Source organism: Erythranthe guttata, chromosome 13 (genome assembly GCF_056151865.1).
Source record: "Erythranthe guttata isolate IM_541 chromosome 13, IM_541, whole genome shotgun sequence".
NCBI lineage: Eukaryota > Viridiplantae > Streptophyta > Magnoliopsida > Lamiales > Phrymaceae > Erythranthe > Erythranthe guttata.
Window position 1 is genome coordinate 2,422,582 of NC_142545.1, and position 23,237 is coordinate 2,445,818.

General features: G+C 34.6%; 4 protein-coding genes and 1 long non-coding RNA gene across 5 annotated transcripts; all 5 read left to right on the forward strand.

The window, feature by feature from the left end:
* The first annotated feature begins 1,067 nt into the window (after nucleotides 1-1,067).
* LOC148765633 (protein NDR1-like) lies at nucleotides 1,068-1,729 on the forward strand. Its single transcript, XM_088811862.1, has 2 exons — nucleotides 1,068-1,207; nucleotides 1,318-1,729. The coding sequence occupies exons 1-2, from the start codon at nucleotides 1,068-1,070 to the stop codon at nucleotides 1,727-1,729; spliced, it is 552 nt and encodes a 183-aa protein (XP_088667988.1).
* A 213-nt stretch (nucleotides 1,730-1,942) lies between these two features.
* Nucleotides 1,943-3,408, forward strand: LOC105972004 (F-box protein CPR1). The gene has a single exon (XM_088811973.1). It carries the CDS (start codon nucleotides 1,997-1,999, stop codon nucleotides 3,089-3,091), a length of 1,095 nt encoding a protein of 364 aa, XP_088668099.1. The 5' UTR covers nucleotides 1,943-1,996; the 3' UTR covers nucleotides 3,092-3,408.
* Nucleotides 3,409-11,372: 7,964 nt separating this feature from the next.
* On the forward strand, nucleotides 11,373-12,591 carry LOC105972006 (F-box protein CPR1). The gene has a single exon (XM_012996941.2). The coding sequence runs from the start codon at nucleotides 11,373-11,375 to the stop codon at nucleotides 12,474-12,476; it is 1,104 nt and encodes a 367-aa protein (XP_012852395.2). The 3' UTR covers nucleotides 12,477-12,591.
* An 895-nt stretch (nucleotides 12,592-13,486) lies between these two features.
* On the forward strand, nucleotides 13,487-15,357 carry LOC105972028 (F-box protein CPR1). The gene is made up of 2 exons (XM_088811947.1): nucleotides 13,487-13,672; nucleotides 13,736-15,357. Exon 2 carries the CDS (start codon nucleotides 14,021-14,023, stop codon nucleotides 15,134-15,136), a length of 1,116 nt encoding a protein of 371 aa, XP_088668073.1. The 5' UTR covers nucleotides 13,487-13,672; nucleotides 13,736-14,020; the 3' UTR covers nucleotides 15,137-15,357.
* Nucleotides 15,358-15,835: 478 nt separating this feature from the next.
* Nucleotides 15,836-17,154, forward strand: LOC148765634 (uncharacterized). Its single transcript, XR_016029209.1, has 2 exons — nucleotides 15,836-15,968; nucleotides 16,875-17,154. It is a non-coding gene; the product is annotated as an uncharacterized LOC148765634 (long non-coding RNA).
* Nucleotides 17,155-23,237: the final 6,083 nt, after the last annotated feature.

A 23,237-nucleotide genomic window follows, 5' to 3' on the forward strand; every position in this document is an offset into this window, starting at 1 on the left:
TTCTTTTCGTAATTTTCAATAAAATGTTAAAAATAAGGAAAACAAAAAGTTATTTATAATAATGTAAAAGATTAATGCTAGACTGAAAATTGAAAAAATAAAGATGAGTGGAAGGGTATTTTCAAAATGAATTTAATAAAGAATATGTAGCAAATCTTTATTTAAACTTGTCATTTAGTTCTAATTAGTTTTATCACAGGATACCTATATCTTAAGAATACTAATTAAATAGAAGAATTGGTCTTAATTAGTATAAGACGGCAGAGATAATATTTTGTCCTTACAAAGAATACAAAAGACGATCATATTTTTTTATTGTTGTAACTTGTGATGTAATGTCACTATATATGCTGACAATCACATAGGAATGTAATAAGCTTTTTATATTCATCAATTAATTGTTTTTTCCTTGTTCAACTCAATTACTGGAGGAGGTGATGACCTAAAGCTCAAAACGTAGATATATACGAAGTACAGTCCACGTATGTGTATTGTAATTGGTAGAATTAATAAATTAATGTTGGGTTAACATTGACTTTTTTAATTTGAAAATGCACTTTGCCCCTATAATTTTTTTATTTTCGCACTTCCCCCCCTAAATATTAAAAAAAATGGATATTCCCCCTTCTAAATATTATTTTGATTGCACTTTACTCAATGAGCCAATTTTTTTAGGGCACTGTGCAACAAAAATAAAATTTTAAAGAGGCAATGTGCGAAAAAGTAATGTTTTTAAGGGTCAACGTGCAATAAAAATAACATTTAAAGGGCAACGTGCAACATAACTCCTCAATTTTAATGAATAATTCATCGGAATTTTGCTATCGGGGCAATGTGCAACAAGAATAATATTTCGAAGGGGACATTCACTTTTAAAAATTTTGAGGCGGTAAAGTGCGAAAAAATTAGAAATTTACAGGGGGTGATGAGCAATTTGCCCTTCTTTCAATATTAAAAGAAGAATAAATGGATAATTACACTTTTCGTCCCTATACATTACCACTTAAACGATTTTCGTCCCTAAACAAGATGAAGTTACAATTTTTGTCCCTAAACATGTCACTTTTATGCCGTTTTTGTCCCTCCGTCCATTTGTCCAGTTAGTTTGGACGGAAAATTGCACGTGCGCCGCACGTGACACACAAAAGCACCTCTACACAAAAGCTTCAACCTCAAAGGCCCGCGCTGCTACATCCAAGAATTCTACGTTCCTGCCCTCGACCTCTCCCAAAACACGAGCATTTCAAATCATACAACGGTAATCAACCCTTGCCTCTTCTTCGATCTCGCGTTCGAGAACATTTTGGGAGATCGCAGTGTCCGCTACGGAGATGGTAACCTCACCTTCTCGTACGGTCGAACCGCGGTCGCCAACTACGTGGTTCCCACTTTCTACCAGGGGAAGTTGAAGAGGGCCGACAGGCGAGAGGTGGTGGAGAGCAGTGGGGTGCCGTGGGAGTCCGCCGTGAAGGCGGTTTCGAATGGGTCGGCAGCGGTTTTTCGTGTGGATTTGGTGGCTCGGCCGAGGTTTGGGTTTTGGTTTTGGTATTCGAAGAGGAAAGGTATGAGGATTGGGGCTGACGTGGAGGTTGATGGGTTTGGGATGAAGATGAAGAGAGAGGATATTAGGCTGACCAACTTGGGGGCTTCCAAAACTAGGGTTGGCATTTTTGTTATGTTTGTTGGTCTTTTAGTTACTTTGCTGTGTTATATGATTCATCTGCAATAGTTTTTCCTAGAAGCCCATATGTCGGATAAAATTACCGTTACTGAAATCCGACGAGAAGAATTAATCGGTAATACACATTTGGGGAAAAATACAACGAGCTATATATCTCAAAAGGGTTAAATCTCATTTTTCTAATTTGAGGAGAAAAAGTGCAAAAATGACATTTTTTGAAGGGTCGAAGTGCAATTTGCCGTTAATTTAAAGGGACAAATAAATTCTTCGTTAGGGTTTTGTTATTGTTTCAACTTTGAGCTTTCATCAGAAACCATGTCGAATTACGTACCAACAGACCTCCTGATCGAAATCCTCGTAAAACTGCCGGTTAAATCCTTAATCCGCTTCGCCGCCGTCTCCAAATCATGGCGGTCGATTATCACCAGCGCCGCCTTCATCGCTTCCCACCTCTCAAAAGGTAAAAACCATACCCATACCCTAATCCACACGCTATCAACAAATTCATTGGTTAAATTCACTGGAGGTGTTCCCTTTGCTGTCAATTCTCCCTCAAAACTCGAATTTCCCTACTACGAATCAGACAGCATTTATACAAGAATAGTAGACTCTTGCGATGGGCTTGTTTGCTTATCGAATAACTTCTTCATAATTGATTTTGCGCAATCACCCGGCGTTATATGGAACCCATCTGTTAGAAATCATATAGCTTTACCCAACCCTGCTATCAATCCGGAAGACGCCTACATTTCCGTACTCGGTTTTGGAGTTGATGCCGGTCGTACCCACCACAAGGTGGTGAGGTTTCTTTACTGCAGAAACGCGGCCGGTATTTTTACGACACGGGTTGAGATATTTTCCCTCAAGACATGGAGTTGGCGGAGGTTGATTGGTGGAGTTGATATTTCTCTGCACGCTTATCTAAGTTTGTATTTTCGTCAAGTTTTCTTGAATGGGGTTGTGCATTGGCTCATCGAGCAAGAACCGATAGGTGACAATAGTTTTCGTCGTAGTTATATTCTGGCCTTTGATGTTGGAGACGAGGTATTCCGTGAAGTGATGTTGCCGGAATGGGAGGCGGGTGGTTCGGGTTTTGCAAAGTTGAGTATTTTCGTGATTAAGGAATCACTCGGAGTTGTCAAGTCAACTGGCGAGTCGTGTGATGTGTGGGTGATGAAGGAGTACTGTGTGAAAGAATCTTGGACTAAGTTATATACCGTTCGTTTGTTTGAAAAGATAAAAAATGTGGTTGGCTTTTTGAATAGTGGCGAAGTTTTATTGGCCTTAGAGAATTCTAGGTTAGTTGTCTATAATTCAGAGACTAAGCAGACTAAAGATCTTGGAGTCTATGGAAAGTTTTTTATATATAATTATGTGGAAAGTTTGCTCTTGCTTAGAGGACATATGTAGTGGAGGCGAGTTAGATACGGTGATGTAATAACACAGAATGGGATAAGCTTTTTGGTGAATAGTAGCCGAAACAAATTGAACACCGTAGATGGGATGTAAACGAAGGGCATTTCAGGCAAGAAGACTTTAAATTATTCTATGCAACTCTTATTGTTTTGAGTTAGATATCACTTGATCTTGATATTATTACAATATTTTGCATTTCGATTTTTCTGCGTATTGAGCTCCTCTACATTTTGTCAATGATTTATTTCTCGTTTTATAGGCTCGATAAAATGAGTTCAAATTTGTTGAAAATAATTCGGCAGAGGAGAAAATATATTATACTGTCTATGTATCTAAATAGGTGCATGCATATGAAAATTTATCGACCTTATATTTGAGACGAAGAAAGAGCATTCTTTACTGATGGAAAAAAAAGATCTGCATCTTATTTTTTGATGTATACTAGTTAAATTTTATATTGTGATGAAAGATCAATAGAATATATGAAACACAGTTTTTGCCTGCAAAGGGAGACAATATATTAGTTTTTTTAACGACGGTACGATGATAGGAAACGATTTAAAAAAAAAAAAAGATAAATAATCGGAAATCAAATTTTATATCTCAACACATGGGATGTAATTAGCCATATCTGCAAAAACTAAGAAAATAATGGTTAGATAAGTAAAATATATCTCAGGAAAATATAATAATTTGGTGGATAAGGTGTCGGTTTTCAGTCGGCGTTTTGACGGGCTGAACTCCATAGTAGACTTGTCCATCTTAATCTACTGCTCCGATGTCCTCGCGTATTGGCTCAAAATATTTTTCAAAGTTATGGTGTCTTCTACCGAGGCCTCACCAAAAAAGAGTCTCGTCTCCAAAACATAAATTCGCAACAATAGGGGCAGCCGGAGCTATCCGAATCCCATGAAAATTCCCATTATCGAAGCCTAGGTGCAGTAGATACAAAGATATGGTGAGAGGGGGTCACCCTGCCGAAGACCTCTCTTCAGAACCCCCGAGCCAAATTGAGAATCATTAAAAAGAAATAAGAGACGGTAGACACACAAAGTCGTATAATAATCTCAACAAAATTACGAGGGAGGCCAAAGCGGACAAGTTTTTGTTTCTATAAAAAGCCACTCAATCTGATCGTAAGCTTTGCTGATATTAAACTTAATGGCTTAATCCCACATTGCACCCTTAAAATGGAGTCTTTTGAAACTTTCCACTCTTGAAAAATGATAATAGTAATTTGCACTCTCAAAACACAATAAATCATTCACAATTCACCCTTAATTGAATAATAAATGATTATTCATTTTTTATTGATTTTTTTTTTCCGGGGTGCAAAATAACGTCAAATGAAATTATTATTTTCTTCAACCTCCAATCTAATTTCGGGCGCACAAAGAGCAAAACAATAAAAATCACACCGTATAACTGGAAAAAAAAAAATATTCATACAAAATAAAATCAAATAAACTTTTATCACTAAATTATTCGATTGATAGATCGTTTATTGTAATTGGTGGAAATATTAGGTAGAAATATTTTGAAGAAAATAATATTTTCAGATAACTTAATAACGAAATAGCTGAAGAATTTTGTTTTCCCGAAAAATATTTATTTATGATAGAAAATATAATTTTTAAATACAACTAAAAATATTAAATTACTTTTATTAGCTTTAAAAACTCATGCGATGTTTCATTATGCATGAAGATATTGTGTTTCGATGGTGCAAAGTGCTATTAATTTGTTTCAAATGTGCAAAATGCCAAAATAGTATATTTTAAGGGTGGAAAGTGGGATTAAGTCTAAATTTGAATTTGAATTTGATGAAGTGGCTAACCTCGTAAGCAAAAGTTGTTTGAGTGGGGAAGATTAGGTCATTCAAAAGAGGCTATAAACAATTAACAATTATTTTGGAACCAATTTTATAGACAACATCACAGAGGCTAATAGGACGGTATCGGCAATTCTTTCAGGATTTTTCTTTTTTGGAATAAGAACAATATAGGTAGGGCTCGACATGGGCTGGCTCGGACAATTATCGGCCAATTACCTACCCAAATTAATCTATCAATTTTACTGAATATTGAAAACCATTACTGGGCCGATCATTATGGGCTGGGTAATAGTTGGAAACCAACTTTATTTAGTGGAAAATTGGTTGAATGGTTGGTGTTATGGACCATCTAATTATTGATATTTTTGTTTTTTTACAATCATAAGATTTTATTCTATCAAAATCCTCCCCACGGAAATATTATTTTGGTTGCACTTTGCCGCAAAAGACAATTTTTGATGGGATCGTGCAACAAAAATAACATTTTAAAAGGCTAACGTGCTGAAAAATATTATTTTTAAATCGGACAGTTTGCAGCAAAAATAACATTTTAAAAGGATAACGTGCTGAAAAATAATATTTATAAATGGGGCAGCGTGCAGTAAAAATAACATTTTAAAAAGGGCAACGTGCAACAAAACACACCCCATTGAATTACCCATCAGAATTTTGCTATAGGACAATGTGCAACAAAAATAATATTTTAAAGGGGGACATTCACTTCTTTTAAATTTAGAGAGAGTAAAATGCGAAAATTATAAATTTATAGGGGGTCATGTGCAATTTGCCCTCCTTTTAATGCCCAGAAAAATGAAAATACAGAGTGTTGTCAACTTCCCCAAATCTCTACCCTAGAAAGAAGAATTTCATCAGTGAAAAATGAAAATACAGAGTGTAGTCATGCTTACAAGGTTGTGAGGCTGGTTTATTTCGTATACCGTAGCTACTTCACTCCGAAAGTCGAGATATTCTCGCCCGAGACAATGAGGTGGCGGAGGGTGCGCGGAGTTGATGTTACACTCCGGGCTTATTCGAATATGTACTGTCAAGTTTTCTTTAATTGGGTTGTCCATTGGCTCTCCGAAAAAGAACCGATCGATTACAGTAATGCACGACTTAGTTCAATTTTGGCCTTTGACATTGACAATGAGGTGTTCGGTGAAGTAATGTTGCCACGCGAGTTGGCAAATGCAAGTAAACTACCGACTCTGCGCATCTTCGTGATTGGGGAATCGCTCGGTGTGGTCAAGTACGTTGGGTGCGCGTGTGATGTATGGGTGATGAAGGAGTACTGCGTGGAAGAATCTTGGACGATAGTAGGCGGGTTAAGGATCTTGGAATCTATGGGACTATTGCTGTCGTTCTACGTACGTTGATAATTATGTCCAAAGCTTGCTTTTGCTTGGACGACAGGTTAATTAAATGGCTAATGTATAACTTAAAATGGAGAACTATCAATTTAAGAAAGTTTGATTATTTTTGACGGGGATGAAATCGAAAGGCATGTTTACGGGAAAGTTAAATCTACCCACCGAAATTAGTCAAATGGGGTTTTTCGTTATTTATAGATTACAGAGTAGTAATTTTTGCAGGTTAATCGATTGAAATTAGTCAAATGTGTATCAAGAACTCGCACACGTCTTGTTTGGTTCTAGAGGATTAGGCGCTACCGATGATTAATCCCGCCTTATGTTGTGTTTGTTTAGTTGCTTTCGTTGGAATCTGATGTTGATTGAGATGATAAGGTTCACAAGAACCCAACATGCATCTTATGTGGTTGATCCTAGATTTTTTTTAAATAATTTATTTTTCATCCTCCTATTTAATTAGCCTTTTACATTTTTATTCCTTTTCATGATGAAGATGATCTCAGTTATGAATATGCTTAAGCGTTCAGATTTGGAAAAATTACAGTGTTCGTTCCTCAAGTTTGCATCAATTACACATTTGGTCCATCGTGTTCATGAAAAACACAATTGGTCCCTTGTGTTTTTAAAATTCAACACTTTTAGTCATTTTCGTTAATGTTCCGTTAGTAATAACTGAATCAAGTGTGTACCCATCACTACTTTAACTGACGAACTAACGGTAAATTGACGGAAATGACCAAAAGTGTTAAATTATTGAAACATGAGGGACCAAATATATTTTTTGTGAAAATGAGGGACCAAATGTGAAATTAATGCAAACTTGAGGGATGAAAACAGTAATTTTCCCGTTGAGATTTAAATAGTTAGGTAGACAAGAGCTTAGTTTATCCAATGGAATGTTTCGGTTGTGCCATTCTTTGGATGTAGTATGCTACAAACGGAGAAAACTGCGATGTGCTTATTATTTTCGCAGTATGGTTTTAGTTCGGGCTGGGATTGGTAGTTATCGCTAGGGGTGGTTTCGTTATGGTTGTCGAATATTTTGATCAATACCGTGTACCTACCGAATTATATGGTATTGAAAAATTCGCTACCGTTGCCGTACCAACAAGTGCGGTATACCGTTATTCGGTATACCGTTACTTTCGGTACGGTATATCGGTACATGGTACTCTACCGTTAATTGTAATTTGTTATACTTTGAAGACGATCTTTATAAAAACACAACACTTTAAACAAGAATATTGGCTATTTATATGATCTTATTCAATTTTTCAAAGCTACTTGATTATTTATCAAACTTCAACTTCATTGATTTAGCCACACCTTGCAAAATAAGATTATTAGAGTCATGATTTTTTTTTTCAATCACAATTTGAAGCCATACTATTTCGGTGAAAACCAAATGGGATGTACGCCTTTTTGTTGCACTAATTAAGATTCAATATTGTCCCATAAATTTTTAAGAATTGTATTTTAACTTTTTTTAAGTTTTGACATATTTATTTTATGTAGTAATTTCAATTTTATTTAATTATTAACTAATATAAAATAAATATATATTAATTAAATTATAAAATTCAAATTTGTGGTACGGTACAGAATTACCATGGTATAGAAAATACAATACCGTTACCGTACCGTATAATTGTGGTACGGTACAAATACCGTACCAAATGTAGTGGTTACCGAAGTTTCGGTAATTTTTCGGTATTGTTTGGTAGGTATACCGTGGTATTAGGTAGACGGTAATTATTTTCCAGCCCTAGTTACCGCTATGTTGTTTGGTACGATATTAATATTGTACCGATACTCCCAAGACCGGCATCCAATTTCAATTCCTTTGTGCTTCGTCCTTGTAAATTTTGCATGTTGTAAGCTTAATTTGAGCACGATTTAAACTCGTCATTCGAAATAATTTAAGATTCGATGTTAGCCTACAAACATAAAACCCAATAATATTTGAGTTTGATTTATAGTCTTAGAAGCCAAACTGTATAGGGTAAACAATATAAACCCTCTATGTTAAGGAAAATCTGCGCCAAATATCCCTGTGTTTTTTTTTTCTTGCATAAAATTCCTATTTATCTTAATAGTTAACATCGCTATAGAGGGGATTTTATGCAAGTTTTTATAACATAGGGGAATTTGGTGTATAGTTTCCAACACAAGGATGGCATATGCAAAATTAAATTATTCATTTAAAATTCAAATTATTTTCTTAAATTAAGTCGCATACATCTATTACTTTAAAATATGAAAACTAAAAAGTAATATTCGAGATGGAAGTTAGAACGAATTCTCAAATTATTCATATTCTTTTCACATATATTAATCCAAAATAAATTATAAAATATATAATAATTCTAATAAATACATAAGTAAATAACATTCACCACACCTATTAAATTTCAATTTTTCCTATAGTAACTGAATAAATGTGTTCGACTTAATTTAAGAAAATAATATGAACTTTAAACGAATAAACTGCTTTTGCATAAAACTCCCTTGTATTATAGAAGGTATGCCCTAAATCCCCCTATGTTATAAAAAAATCGCATAAAAATCCCCTTTGTGGTTAACCGCATCAATTTTTAACGGAAAAGGGGATTTCATGCAAAATAAAATGAAACACAAGCGGGTTTAACGCGCGCAAAAAAAAAAGTTGAATTTGGCGCATGTTTTCCCTAATTATGAATTGTGGATATATATATATATATATATATATATATATATATATATATATATATATATATATATATATATATATATATATATATATATATATATATATATATATATATATATATATATATATATATATATATATATATATATATGTGTGTGTGTGTGTGTGTGTGTGTGTGTGTGTGTGTGTGCGCGCGCGCGCAGGGGCGTACCCATGCCTTTGGCTGGGGTGGCCCCCGCCCCCCCAAGATTTATTTTTAAGCTGTTCCTTTTTTTTTTTTGTATTTATGTATTAGGTAATGTACTTTCGCTCCCCAAATTTTTAATTTTGTCATTTTAGTCCTCAAAAACAAAAAAAAAAATCATCTCTTAAATTACCCCTATATTTCAGCCCCTAAGAAAATCCCCTAGGTTCGCCCCTGTGTGTGTGCGCACGTGCGTGTGTTACATAGTATATGGTAAGAAGAAATAGAAGAGTCGTGAGATATAGTGGGTTTTGTAGTTGTGGCACTGGCGGAACTACAATAAGGCAAGGGGGCTGTTGTCCCCCCATAATTCTTTTTTTTTTTTACTACTATTATATATATATATATACTAATATTTATAGATATTGAATAGATATATATACAAATAACTAGTAATTGGTTGATATATTAAGGGCTCGTTCAGTTACCTATATTGGATTAGATTGTATTAAATGAGATTGGATTAACTCCTTATTGGCTAATTAATTATTTAGTTAGTAGCATGTTCGGTTTATTAGATTAGATCTTCTATTAAATTTGTTAAATTCAGTTATTAAATATGAATTGTCTATAAAACCAATTAGTTTAAAATAATACGATATGGTTTTAAGGATAAAATTGTCTTTTTTTCCTTTTTAGTCACCCCTATTAAATTAATCTCTGGGGGAAGGGTGCTACTAATTTTGTGCAATAGTAGCCTTTAATAGCGGGCTCTGATTTTAGTAGCGGGTTTGAAAAAGTGTGAATCTTGTCAACCGGACGTGTTATTAGCCCCTATTATTTAGTCAGTAGAACCTTATAGCGGTAGCCGAACGAGCCCTATATAACTTTTATCTACTATTATATATTGATTTTTTTATTTACATATATTTATATATGGCCCACATTAAAAAAATAAATTATTATTTCCACCTTTTAAATTTAATTTTCTTTTATAATTTATCCTATTAAATATTTTTACAATCTCAAGCCCTAATCTCTATTAAAGCTTATGATAAAGAAAATAAAATAACATACAAAAGAAAGTAATTTTTTTTTCTTTTCAATATTTAAAGTTTTCACTCTATCGAATTTCTATGGATTTCAAGATTTTATTTTTTAAGACACTTTTACTTATTCAACTAAATGTTACTATATTGCAATTTATTTTATATAAGTTTATGAATATTGTTTTGACAAAAAGTTCTATTACTCATAGGGGTGAAAGTCGGATGGATCGGATCGGAATTAACGTTTTCGGAAAATTTCCAAAAAGTTTCGGAAGTACAAAATCAGTTCCAATTCCAATTCCAAAATTTTCGGAATCTAAAAATTAATTCCAATTCCAAAAGGCCCGGAAATTTCGGAATTTCGGAAAAAAATCGGAAGTCACATTAGTTTAAAATTTTCAATACATAGCGAAAATTTTCTAAAATGTTCACAATTTTCAAAAAATAAAAACGTCCACGTCGATAAAAGTAAAACTAATAACTACTAAAATTTAGTTCAAAAAAAAAATAAAAGTGAACACAACATAGTATCTAATAAAACTTCTAACAACAACTCATTATGTCAAAATCCTAAAACAAAATTTATAGGTGTATTTTTCGGAAAAATAAATATTGTAAAATATTTATTATTTATAGGTGTATTTTTGGAAAAAAATCGGAATTTTTCGGAATTAATTTCGGAAATCAAATCGGATCGGAAATCGGAAATTCCAAATTTATTTTATATAATTCCAATTCCAATCCAAAAAAATCGGAAAAAATCGGAAATCGGAATTTCGGAAGTCGGGATGAAAAAAGTTGTTCCAAAATCGGAACTCTTCGGATCGGAACCGGCGGAAATTGGAATTTCCGTTCCAACTTGCACCACTAATTACTCATTACTCATTTGTGTTGGTTTTCTTCATAAATATCCCTAAAAAAATTCGGGGTGCTGGCCCCGAACCCCTGACATATTTTTATGAATTCTCTAAACTTTTCGGCCTCCCCTACCGAAAAATCCTGGTTCCGCCCCTAGTTGTAGGACTCTTCTTAAGTTAGGATTTCTTCCTAAGTCTGTATAAATACAAAGGACGGTTCAAGGAATAAACCGGCTGTTGGTTAGGGTTTTGTTATTGTTTCAACTTTGAGCTTTCATCGGTAAATTAAACCATGTCGTCGAATAACGTACCGACAGACCTTCTGATAGAAATCCTCCAAAACCTGCCTGTTAAATCCTTAATCCGCTTCGCCGCCGTCTCCAAATCATGGCGGTCGATTATCACCAGCGCCGCCTTTATCGCTTCCCACCTCTCAAAAGGTAAAAACCATACCCATACCCTAATCCACACGGAAGCAAAAAATTCATTGGTTAAATTCACTGCAGATGGACCCTTTGCTGTCGATTCTCCCTCAAAACTCGAATTTCCCTACTACAAACCACACAGCATTTATTTAAGAATAGTAGACTCTTGCGATGGGCTTGTGTGCTTATCGAATAAATCCTTCATGATTTTTCCGCAATCACGTGGCGTTATATGGAACCCGTCTGTTAGAAATCATGTAGTTTTACCCGACCCTACTATCAATCCGAAAGACGCCTACATTTCTGTACTCGGTTTCGGAGTTGATGCAGGTCGTACCCACCACAAGGTAGTGAGGTTTCTTTACTGCAGAAACGCGGCCGGTATTTATACGACACGGGTTGAGATATTTTCCCTCAAGACATGGAGTTGGCGGATGTTGATTGGTGGAGTTGATCTTACTCTGGGCGCTTATCCAAGTCTGTTACGTCAAGTTTTCTTGAATGGGGTTGTGCATTGGCTCATCGAGGAAAAACCGATCGGTGACAATAGTTTTCGTCGTAGTTATATTTTGGCCTTTGATGTTGGAGATGAGGTATTCGGTGAAGTGATGTTGCCAGAATGGGAGGCGGGTGGTTCAGGTTTCGCAAAGTTGAGTATTTTCTTGATTAACGAATCACTCGGAGTTGTCAAGTCAACTGGCGAGTCGTGTGATGTGTGGGTGATGAAGGAGTACTGTGTGAGAGAATCTTGGACTAAGTTATATACCATTCGTTTGTTTGAAAAGATAGAAAATGTAGTTGCCTTTTTGAATAGCGGCGAAGCTTTATTGGCCTTAGAGAATTCTAGGTTAGTCGTCTATGATTCAGAGACTAAGCATACTAAAGATCTTGGAATCTATGGGACTCCGAGCTCGCTTTATATGTATAATTATGTCGAAAGCTTGCTCTTGCTTAGAGGACGGACATATTAGTGGAGACGAGTTAGATACGGTGATGTAATAACTTAGAAATATGGGAGAAGCTTTTTGCTGAATAGTAGCCGAAACAAATTAAACACCGTTGATGGGGATGTAAACGAAGGGCATTTCAGGCAAGACTTTAAATTATTCTATGCAACTCTTATTGTTTTGAGTTAGATATCACTTGATCTTGATATTATTACAATTACAATTTGCATTTCTATTTTTCTGCGTATTGAGCCTCTACATTTTGTCAATGATTTATTTCTCGTTTTATAGGCTCGATAAAATGAGTTCAAATTTGTTGAAAATAATTCGGCAGAGGAGAAAATATATTATACTGTCTATGTATCTAAATAGGTGCATGCATATGAAAATTTATGGACCTTATATTTGAGACGAAGAAAGAGCATTCTTTACTGATGGAAAAAAAGATCTGCATCTTATTTTTTGATGTATACTAGTTAAAGTTTATATTGTGATGAAAGATCAATAGAATATATGAAACACAGTTTTTGCCTGCAAAGGGAGACAATATATTAGTTTTTTTCACGACGGTACGATGATAGGAAACGATTGAGAACAAATAAACGATTTAAAAAAAACAAAGTCGTAAAATAATCTCAACAAAATTAGACGGGCAAGTTTTTGTTTCTAAAAAAAAGCCATTCAATCTGATCATAAAGTTCCCACAACCTCTCAATTTGAATTTGATGAAGTGGTTAACCTCATAAGCAACAAGAATATTATCAGTAATAGGTCGCATGTGAATAAAAGTTGTTTGAGTGGGGAAGATTGCGTCATTTAAAAAAGGCTTTAAACAATTAACAATTATTTTGGAACAAATTTTATAGACAACATCGCATAGGCTAATAGTGCGGTATCAGTAATTCGTTCGGGGTTTTTCTTTTTTGGGTTAAGAACTATATAGGTAGGGCTCGACATGGGTCGGGTCGGACAATTATCGGCCAGTTACTTACCCAAACTTACCAATAGATTTTACTAAATATTGAATACCATATTACTAGCCCGACTTTGTGAGGTAATAGTTGGCAACCGACTTTATTGGGTGAAAAATGGTTGGATGGTTGGTGTTATTGGCCATCTAATTATTGATATTTTTGTTTTTTCTACAATAACGATAAAAATCCTCCCGAAATATTATTTCGGTTGCACTTTGCCCCAAAAGTCAATTTTTGTTGGTCATCGTGAAACAAAAATAACATTTTAAAAGGGTAGCGTGCTGAAAAATAATATTTTTAAGAGGGCAGCGTGCAACAAAAATAATATTTAAAAAGGTCAACGTTCGACAAAGATACTCAACTCTAGTGAATTACTCATTAGAATTTTGCTATAGGGCAATGTGTAACAAAAATAACATTTTAAAGGGGACATTCACTTCTTTTAAATTTAAAGGGAGTAAAGTGCGAAATTATAAATTTATAGGGGGTCATGTGCAATTTGCCCTTCTTTTAATGCCCAGAAAACTGAAAATACAGAGTGTTGTCAACTTCCCCAAATCTCTACCCTAGAAAGAAGAATTTCATCAGTGAACAATGTCGGACTACTTTCCGGCAGATCTCCTCTCCGAAATCCTCGTTAAATTGCCAGTCAAAACCCTAATCCGATTCACCGCCGTTTCGAAATCATGGCGGTCGATTATCACCAGCGCCGCCTTCACCGCATCACACCTCTCAAACAACAGTAAGAATCAAACCCTCCTCCTCACGCGCCACGGTAAATACAGCAAGCTAGATCAGTTTTCATTGCTGAAAGTATCTGAAAACGGACATTTTGGTATCAATTCGGAATTCGAAATTCCATTCGAATTCCCGATTGAGTATTCCAGAGTAGTGGGTTCTTGCGATGGGCTTGTGTGCTTATCGAATGATATGTTCTTCAGTAATCCTTCGATATCCAGTATTATTATATGGAACCCATCTGTTAGAAATCATATAGTTTTACCCAACCCCACTATCAATCCGATAGAATCCCACAACGTTGTACTGGGTTTTGGAGGATTTGCTAGTCATGTTTACAAGGTTGTGAGGTTGGTTTACCTCAGAAAAATCGACGATGTCGGTTGTTTGAGTGTTCCGCCGCAGGTCGAGATATTTTCCCTCGATACACGGAGTTGGCGGAGGTTGATTGGTGGAGTTCATGATGTTACTCTGTGGGCTCTTAAAAGTATGCACTGCCGAGCTTACGTGAATGGTGTTGTGCATTGGCTCGCCTACAAACCGTTCGATGAAAATGCACCTCGACGTTGTTCGATTTTGGCATTTGATATTGGTGACGAGGTATTCGGCGAAGTCATGCCGCCAGATGAGTTGGCAGAGGATACTTCTGCGAGCTTGGCTATTTTCGTGATTGAGGATTCGCTCGGAATTGTTGGTTCGAATATGGTGTCGTGGAATGTGTGGATGATGAAGGAGTACTGTGTGAGAGAATCTTGGACTAAGTTATATACGATTGATTTGTTGGAGGAGATTACAAATTTTGTTTGGTTTTGGAAGAGTGGTGAAGCTTTACTTACCATACGTGATCTTGGGTTAGTTGTCTATAATCCAGAGACGAAGGAGACTAAGGATCCTGGAATCTACGGGGATCCATATTCGTTGTTTGTTGATAATTACGTAGAAAGCTTGCTTTTGGTTAGAGGGCATGGATAGTGGAGATGAGTTAGATATGCTGATGATGTAATAACTTAGAATATTGGAGAAGCTTTAATTTTGGTGAAGAGTAGTCGAAACAAACACCGTTGGTGGGGATGAAAACGAACGGCATTGCAGGCAAGACTTTAAATTATTCTGTGCTTTCCAGCGAAATATCGCTTGATCTTGAAATTATTATAAAAGTTTATATTTTGTGAATGCTTTATTTCTCTTGTGACGAAGATTGTTTTCAATCACGAGTAGCATTAAAATAATGAGTTCAAATTTGATGCAAGAGAAAGGAATAGAGGAAAATAATTTCTCAGCGAAGAGAGAAAAGATTAGTATATTGCATGTAAGGAGGAAATTTTCGTTTGTGCTAACATTGAGGAAGTATGCTACATACAGAATGTTTTCCTATCGTAGTCGTTCTCGTTTATTCTAATGAGGTACTAAGGGAAGTCTGGAGTGTATTTTTTTTTTTTTAATTTTACACTTTACTTCATTGTCGGACTCGCGTAATCGAATTTGGCATGCCGTTTAAATCTGAATGCTCCTTTCTATGGTCTAGATTTGATTGTGTGCACTTTGAGTCTTGACTTGGTGATTTCCTGGAGTATCCCTCAACAAATGCGAATTTTCCCTTGGGGGTAATTGTTAATAGTATTGTTTCATGAGGGGTGTAGTTGAAATAAAATATGATTTTTTTTGTTCTAGATATTATTATGAGGAGTTTTTCTCTTCCCTCTCCACCACCGCGCCCCTCTTTCGTCTCTCTCCACTGCCACTCAACCTCCTCTATTAATGAATTGGAGGAGACTGCAGTTTTGGAAGCGTCGAGACCATCATGGTAATTTCCCTCTTTCTTAACTTGTGCTTGAATGGTTGATTTGTGTTCAGTCATCAGTGTTCATGAATTCTGTTTGAATTGGGTCATAAGATGTGAATTTCCTAGGATATGGATGATATTTATTCAATAATATATTGCATAAAATATACTTTTTATGTGTATTATTGTGTGTGTGCATCATTTCAGTGTGAGTAAATTGCAATTTTGGAGAAATAAAAAAAAAATATTAATTTGTTTTTTAAATTAGTTAGCGGCTAGGTATTCTACTAGAATTTTAGAACAGTAGTATAAAACAAATTGAATGATTTTCTTAACATTAGTGGATTTCTTTAATTTCTAGTCGATTTCGGTAAGTTTTTAGTGGTTTTCATTATAATTGGAGTGGATTTTGTATTTAAAAAGAAGATTTTTTTTTGTAGTGAATTAGTTTAATTTCGTAGTGGATTACGTTAATATTTTAGTGGTTTTCTATATTTTATAGTGGTTTTTGATGAGCTTAATAGTAGTGGATTTCATTACTTTCTAGTTGATTTTGGTAAGTTTTTAATGGATTTCGATATAATTGGAGTGGATTTTGTCTTTGAAAATATGTTTTTTTTTTTGTAGTGGATTAGATTAATTTTCGTAGTGGATTACGTTAATATTTTAGTGTTTTCTATATTTTATAGTGGTTTTTGATGAGCTTAATAGTAGTGGATTTTGTTAATATGAGTGGATTTCATTACTTTCTAGTTGATTTTGGTAAGTTTTTAATGGATTTCGATATAATTGGAGTGGATTTTGTCTTTGAAAAGTATAATTCTTTGGTAGTGGATTAGATTAATTTCGTAGTGGTTTTTGCTTTCAGAATGAATTTTTTTTCGTATGAATTAAATTGACACGTTGTCTCATTTTTCTTTGTGTTAGTTTTTTGACAGGCGGCGATGGCACAAGGGTGATTAGGTTGGGTGATGCTCGGGTAACTCTACTATTTGTTAGTGGTGGCGGCGTTTGTTGGTGTCTTTAAAAAAAACGAGAGTAATAGTAGTAGTTTTGTTAGAATTGTTAAAACTATTTGTTTTCCTCCTCACAAAACACATTGTTTTTCTTTTAGTACTAATGATTTGCTTATCTACATTAGATGGTGTTGATTGCGGAAGTTTTGTAGTTAATTACATTAATTTCATAGTGGATTACGTTAATTTTATTTTTCGATTATGTTAATTTCATAGTGGATTTCGATAAGTATGTAGCGAATTTTAATTTGATAACCTGGTAAAAAAAGTAAAAAAAATATTATTTAAAAAAACATTAAAAAAAAAAGAAATTTAATTTTTAATCAAAATAAAAAAAACAAAAAAATTAAATAAAACATTTTTTCCAAAAAACATGGAAAACAATTCGAAAAAACCATTTCAAAAAAAATAAATTAAAAAAACTGAAAATAAAATAAAACCATTTAAAAAAATAAAATGAAAAAATGAAAAATATAAATAAAAAAAACTAATTTAAAATAAAAATAAAAATAAAAATAAAAAACAAAGAAATCCAAAAAGACACTAAATGGATGTAATCTGCATCCAATTAGTTAGGGCATTTTGGGTAGTTTGTGTCAATTAGGTTTATATCAAAAATTGAATTAAAATTTGGATTTATTAAGAAGTAAAAATCCAATGAGCGGTGTTTATCAAATAGCCCATTTGATTATTATATTATAGGGCAAATTGCACTTTGCCCCCTCAAAAAAGGTTTTGCACTTTCCCCCTTCGAAAATACACATTTGGGGCAAACTGCACCGAGTTATATATTCTTAAGGGGGACAGTCCTATTTTTCTATTTTGAGGGGGGAAAGTGCAGAACCGACTTTTTTGAGGGGGCGAAGTGCAATTTTCCCTTATATTATAGACCTGACAATTTTTAAAATATTGCTTGCACCACCCATTCTTTCCTCCCATTTTCCTGTGATTATAAAATCAACCCTAATTTTTTTGGTTAATTACATTTCCACCCCCTGCAAGCCCTTTTTATTATTATATAAATATTATACACCCGACACTTTGTAAAATATTGGTTGCACCACTCATTCATTCCTTTATACAACACCCCTCTTTCCTGTAACTATAAAATTAGCCATCGAGCAATGGTACAACGGTACAACACTTTCTCTTGGCTGGTTCAAGTTCCCGGTGTCGCTTATACCTCTTTGACGTATACGGTTTTCGCTGAACATGTTTGGGATTTCGTATTGAAGGTTAGTACGTCATAGTTACTTTTAACTATGGATACACGTTGTTTTGTTTAAATGTGATGGATTTGAACGAATAGTTCGCATTGGTGTATCGTAATGAAGGCGAACCAAAATGGAAGGAGATTAATTCTATTTTCAACACGAAAACGGGTGATTGCTGTCGATAATGAAAAGAGGAAGGTCAATTACGATGAATTTGAAACACCCGAATGCCCGAGCTACGATGAATTTGCTTTACTTCCCAAATAAACGTTTCTAGTTGTTTATGTTATGGGGTGACTTCATTATTGCTTTATTTTACTGTATTATAATTCACAATTTGTGTTTATGTATTGGAAAAATGAACATTAATATAACAGTTAGATGTCATTATCTATATCTTCTATTTTCTACAAAATATGAAGCTTTAAAATTGAGAAGTAGCTCCAAAATAACAGAATTTTTTTCCAGCCATATTAGGCATGGTAGCTCCAAACTAACAGAAACTTTACGAAATATTTGTAGAAAATTTCTTCGTCGCCTTGTGAGTGGATGGTATTCTACCTATCTGAAGCAGCGACCTTCGAGGATCATTCGAACCATAACCCCCTTTTCGAACCCATTTAACAATATATAACAGTGTATAACAATATATACCAATATTCACTGTAAAAACAACATATATTGTAAAAACAATATATAACCTGGTAATAATAGAACAACGACCAATAAAACTGCAAAATTATCAATCGATTGGATCTAATTTCAGTCATTTCCTGTTCGAATTCAACAATTGTAAATCCTACAACATTTGCTCAAGCATAAAATTTGATCTTTACTCCAAAAACTTCAGCTTTTATTAACCTCGGATTCAACAAATGTATGAGCAAATAAAAAATTTGCTCATATTTATTCCATAAACTGCAACTTTTCCAAACCTTGCATTCAAACAAAAAACAATACAAAAGAGGGCAATTAAATTTCAATTGGATTCTGGACAAACCCAAAGGTTTGTTTTCTTCCAAAAAATGGTTATTTCCAACTAAGTATGAGGTACTGTACTACTTTTTCCCAACTAAAAATTGGTTATTTTTTTCCAAAAAATGCTACATTTCCCAAACCTTAATCATGTATTGTGAATGCCAAAAAAAAAAAAAAAAAGACAAATCTCCATTAATCTGTAATCTACAAAAGCTTAAACCCATTGGAGAACTATAGGTCTTATTTCGACGTGTACCGCGAGAAAATCGACAACCAAACAGTCTACCACCAGCGAAACCGAAATCGTTGTGCCCATGGTTCGCCGGAATGGCGTCGGAACGGTTGGAACGGCCGTTCCGGAACGGGAACGGTGCCCTCCGTTGCGGAATCCGTATCCAGAACGGTGTTTGCACCGTGACTCGTCGGAACGCCAAGAAATCGGTGGGATGGGCGAGATGGAGCCACGGAACGGCCCCGACGGGGCCGAAACGGCACCGGAACGGTGCCGGAACAGGAAAAAAGATTTTGAAAAAAAAAAACAAATTTGACTAAAAAAAATAAGGAAAAAAAAACATAAAAAAATAAATAAATAACTAATATGATGGTGGTGGCCAAGTTAGATAATGAAGATTCCCCTGAATCACATATCTCTTTGGCCTCACTCTTCAATTATATCCTACAAAATTCCAGTTCGGTATTTTATTTGGTATTAATATTAGCTTGTATTTTCATAATATTCGTTGTAATATTTATTTTTTAAATTTTAATAATATTTTGCATATTATTGAATTGTAATATTGTTATTAAAAACATATTTGAAATATACTGTATTTTTTTAACAATTTAATTAAAATGTGTCCGTCCCGGCCGCGACGCAGCCGCGACGTTGCAACGGAACTGGAACGGCAGTGTCCGCGACAATGCACTGTTATGTTCCGGCGAACCATGGTTGTGCCAGAACGGGGAGCTAGCGGCCGAACAACCAACTGCTTCGAAACCTAAACCGAAATCACCTACGAAAACGGAAACAAATACATTTAACTATCAGATGAAGAACGGATACTTAGAATAATAAAAACAATCGAAACCCATACGATCCCCAAATTCTTCAATTTGACTAGGATGAGTTTGAAGCTCTGTGAAATAGATCTGAAAATTTCAGAATTAGGGCAGCGAAAAAAACAGTTGTGAGGAAGAGATATTATATTTAGGGGTAATATGTCTCACATCCTTCAAACCAAACCTAATTAGATATAAATAGAACATTTTAATTGCATCCCTATTTCAAAATAAAAATTTATACACATACCTTATTTTTTATTTAACCCAAAAAATACCCTTACAATACCTAATAAAAGTCACTCTCTCTCTCTTCCCCTCAATCTCACGCCGCGAACCCCTTCTGACTTTCTGGTTTCCCCCCAACACCTCTCTCTCTCTCTCTCTCTCTCTCTCACCCTTCTGACTTTCTGGTTTCCCCCCACCCCCTCCCCCCATCTCTCTCTCTCTCTTCTCACTCTCTCATGTCGTCCCCAACCCCCTTCTTCTTTTTTCTTTTCTTTCTCTATTAACATATCTCTCTCTCATATCGTCACCCACCCCCCTTTTTTTTTCTTCTTTTCTTTCTCTTTTAAAAGACTTGTATTTAGAAAAAAGATAAAATTCAATTTCAGTGGAATAGTTATGGAGGCTATGACAATGGTTATGATAGGTGGCGACGGCTATGGTGGCGAAGACATGGGGCTGTGCGGCGGGGGTTGTGGTTATGATTGGGATGTTATTGAAAACATATTTTGAATAATTAATTGCATCTGATTTTCTTATTTTTTAAGAGATTTTGCTTAGTTTGGGTTCAAACGGCAGTTCTAGGTTTTCTCAATGTTGGTAGGTGACAATGGTCGCGGTGGCTGTGAGCGTTGGCTGCTAGGGTTGGCGACGGTTGGGAGTTGTTGGCGGCTAGGGTTTAGTAGTAAAACATAGTACACCGTAGTACACTATAGTACACCGTAGTATAAGTACACCGTAGTATGCTATAGTACACTGTAGTATACCATAGTCTACTATAGACAAATCGAAAATATGTAAATTGAACAAAATAAAAATAAAATAACAGTTATTTTTTTTTTTTTTTTCAATATTATATTGAATAAAAAAAATTATAAAAGTGTATACAATTCTAAAATGAATAATTAAAAAAAAAAAAAGGAAGATATACAAATATTCTTTTAAAAAAAATAAAAAATGTTAAATGAAGATATGAAATATTAAATGCATAATAAATAAATTGATAAATGCAGTTTGGAATTTACTTAATACATATTTTGAATTTGGGAGTGGAGGGGCATTTTTGGAATAAATTTTATAAATGATGTGAAGCAAATGTTTAGTTGAGCTTGTCATTTAGTTCTAATAAGTTTTGTCACTAGGGACCTATATCCTAAGACCCCTATTTAGTAATATGGTAATTACGTGAAGTTAAAGAGGGCAATTTAGTAGCAGCAAGTATGCACTTGGGCTTAAGAAACGCTGGATTAGAGGAACCCAACTCCATGGGCATGATACGCATACCCAACATTGCCGAATTTGTACCCGGGCCCAAGATCAATCATTAGGCCGGTTAGCGTGTTCACAGATCCCGCTGGATTACCGGATCCATCCACCCGGATCCATTGAACCAAAATAGGCCTTATAGTATTGTTTCATGAGGGGTGTAATTGTAATATATATTTTGGTTAAAGAAAGTATGATCGTTTTGTCCTAGATGTTATTTATTTTGTTAGAAAGAGCTTATAAGATGTTTAAGATCTTATTAGCTCTTCCAAAGTGTTTGGTAATTTAAAAAAAAAGATCTTAATTTTTTAAAAAATAAATTGTTGGGAAGCAAATAAAATCTTTTTAAATAAGTACATCTACCCCACCTTTTTATTTAAGATCTTATAATGAATAAAAATGGCAAATAAGCTCATTATCCAAACACTTTAAAAATTACTTGTAAAAGTAAAATGTAACGGCTTATCAACTCTTAAAACATATCTTATCAAACGTAAGAGTTTATCAGCTGTTTAAAATAAGCTTAGCCAAATGGATGTGATCCAACCCTATTACGGATGTAATATATAAATACTAAACATTATTTTAAGGGCAAATTGCACATCACCTCCTAAAAAATCTAATTTTTGCACTTTACCCCCTCAAAACTTTAAAACGTGAATGTCCTCCTTCAAAGTGTTATTCTTGTTGCACATGGGGATGGCAATGGGTAAGGGTTTGCCGGGTTGTAGACTCGGAACTGGCCGGTTTGGGCGGGTTTGGGTAAGTTTAATGGTTTTAGCCTTTAGGTCGGGTAATGGGTTTAAGTTTCTAGAAGCCGACGGTTTTGGGTCGGGTTACGAGTCTTATTGGAACTGACTCGGAATCGACCCGTATAAATATATTATAGTTAATAGTTAATTTATATATACTAATTACTTTAAAATTTCATTCATCAAACTTCCAACTTTCATCGTGTCTATTCTCATTTGCCAATTTTTCACCGTTTCATTTGTTTGAATCTTGTTTCTCGTAAGTAATATCTATCAAACTTGTCTACCACCGCTAGTCATCTTGTCTTTTGAACTTTTTTTACTGTAGAAGTTAAATATAATTAATTATATAATTTTATTATTCACTTCATATCACTTGTACAAGTTTTTTAACATATTGTATTTTAATTTTGAGATTTTGTTGTTAAAATATACGAGCAAAATATTATAATTTTTTTTTTTTTTAATGTTAACGAGTCTAGCGGGTCAGAACATTTTAATTCGGGTATGGATTCGGGCGGGTCCGTGTCTAAGCTAAAAAGGGTCGGGGCGGGTCTGGATTTTATATATTTTTTGCGGGTCGGGTCTTGGGTTTAGGTAAAACCCGCCACATAACCGACCCGTTGCCATCCCTAGTGCACATTGCCTCCATAGCAAAATTTTGAAGGATTATTCATCGTAATTGAGTATTTTTGTTGCACGTGGCCCCTTTATATATATTTTTGTTGCACCTTAGCCCTTGAAATATAAAATTTTGGCACTTTGCACCCTCGCACCCTC

Excerpts from the sequence above, each read along its gene's own strand:
- LOC105972028 (XM_088811947.1), top strand. The coding sequence starts at position 14,021 with ATGTCGGACTACTTTCCGGCAGATCTCCTCTCCGAAATCCTCGTTAAA.
- LOC105972006 (XM_012996941.2), top strand. The coding sequence starts at position 11,373 with ATGTCGTCGAATAACGTACCGACAGACCTTCTGATAGAAATCCTCCAA.
- LOC105972004 (XM_088811973.1), top strand. The coding sequence starts at position 1,997 with ATGTCGAATTACGTACCAACAGACCTCCTGATCGAAATCCTCGTAAAA.
- LOC148765633 (XM_088811862.1), top strand. The coding sequence starts at position 1,068 with ATGCCGTTTTTGTCCCTCCGTCCATTTGTCCAGTTAGTTTGGACGGAA. Across the intron at positions 1,208-1,317 it reads GCTACATCCAAGAATTCTAC|TGTCCGCTACGGAGATGGTA; the intron begins GTTCCTGCCCTC and ends GGGAGATCGCAG.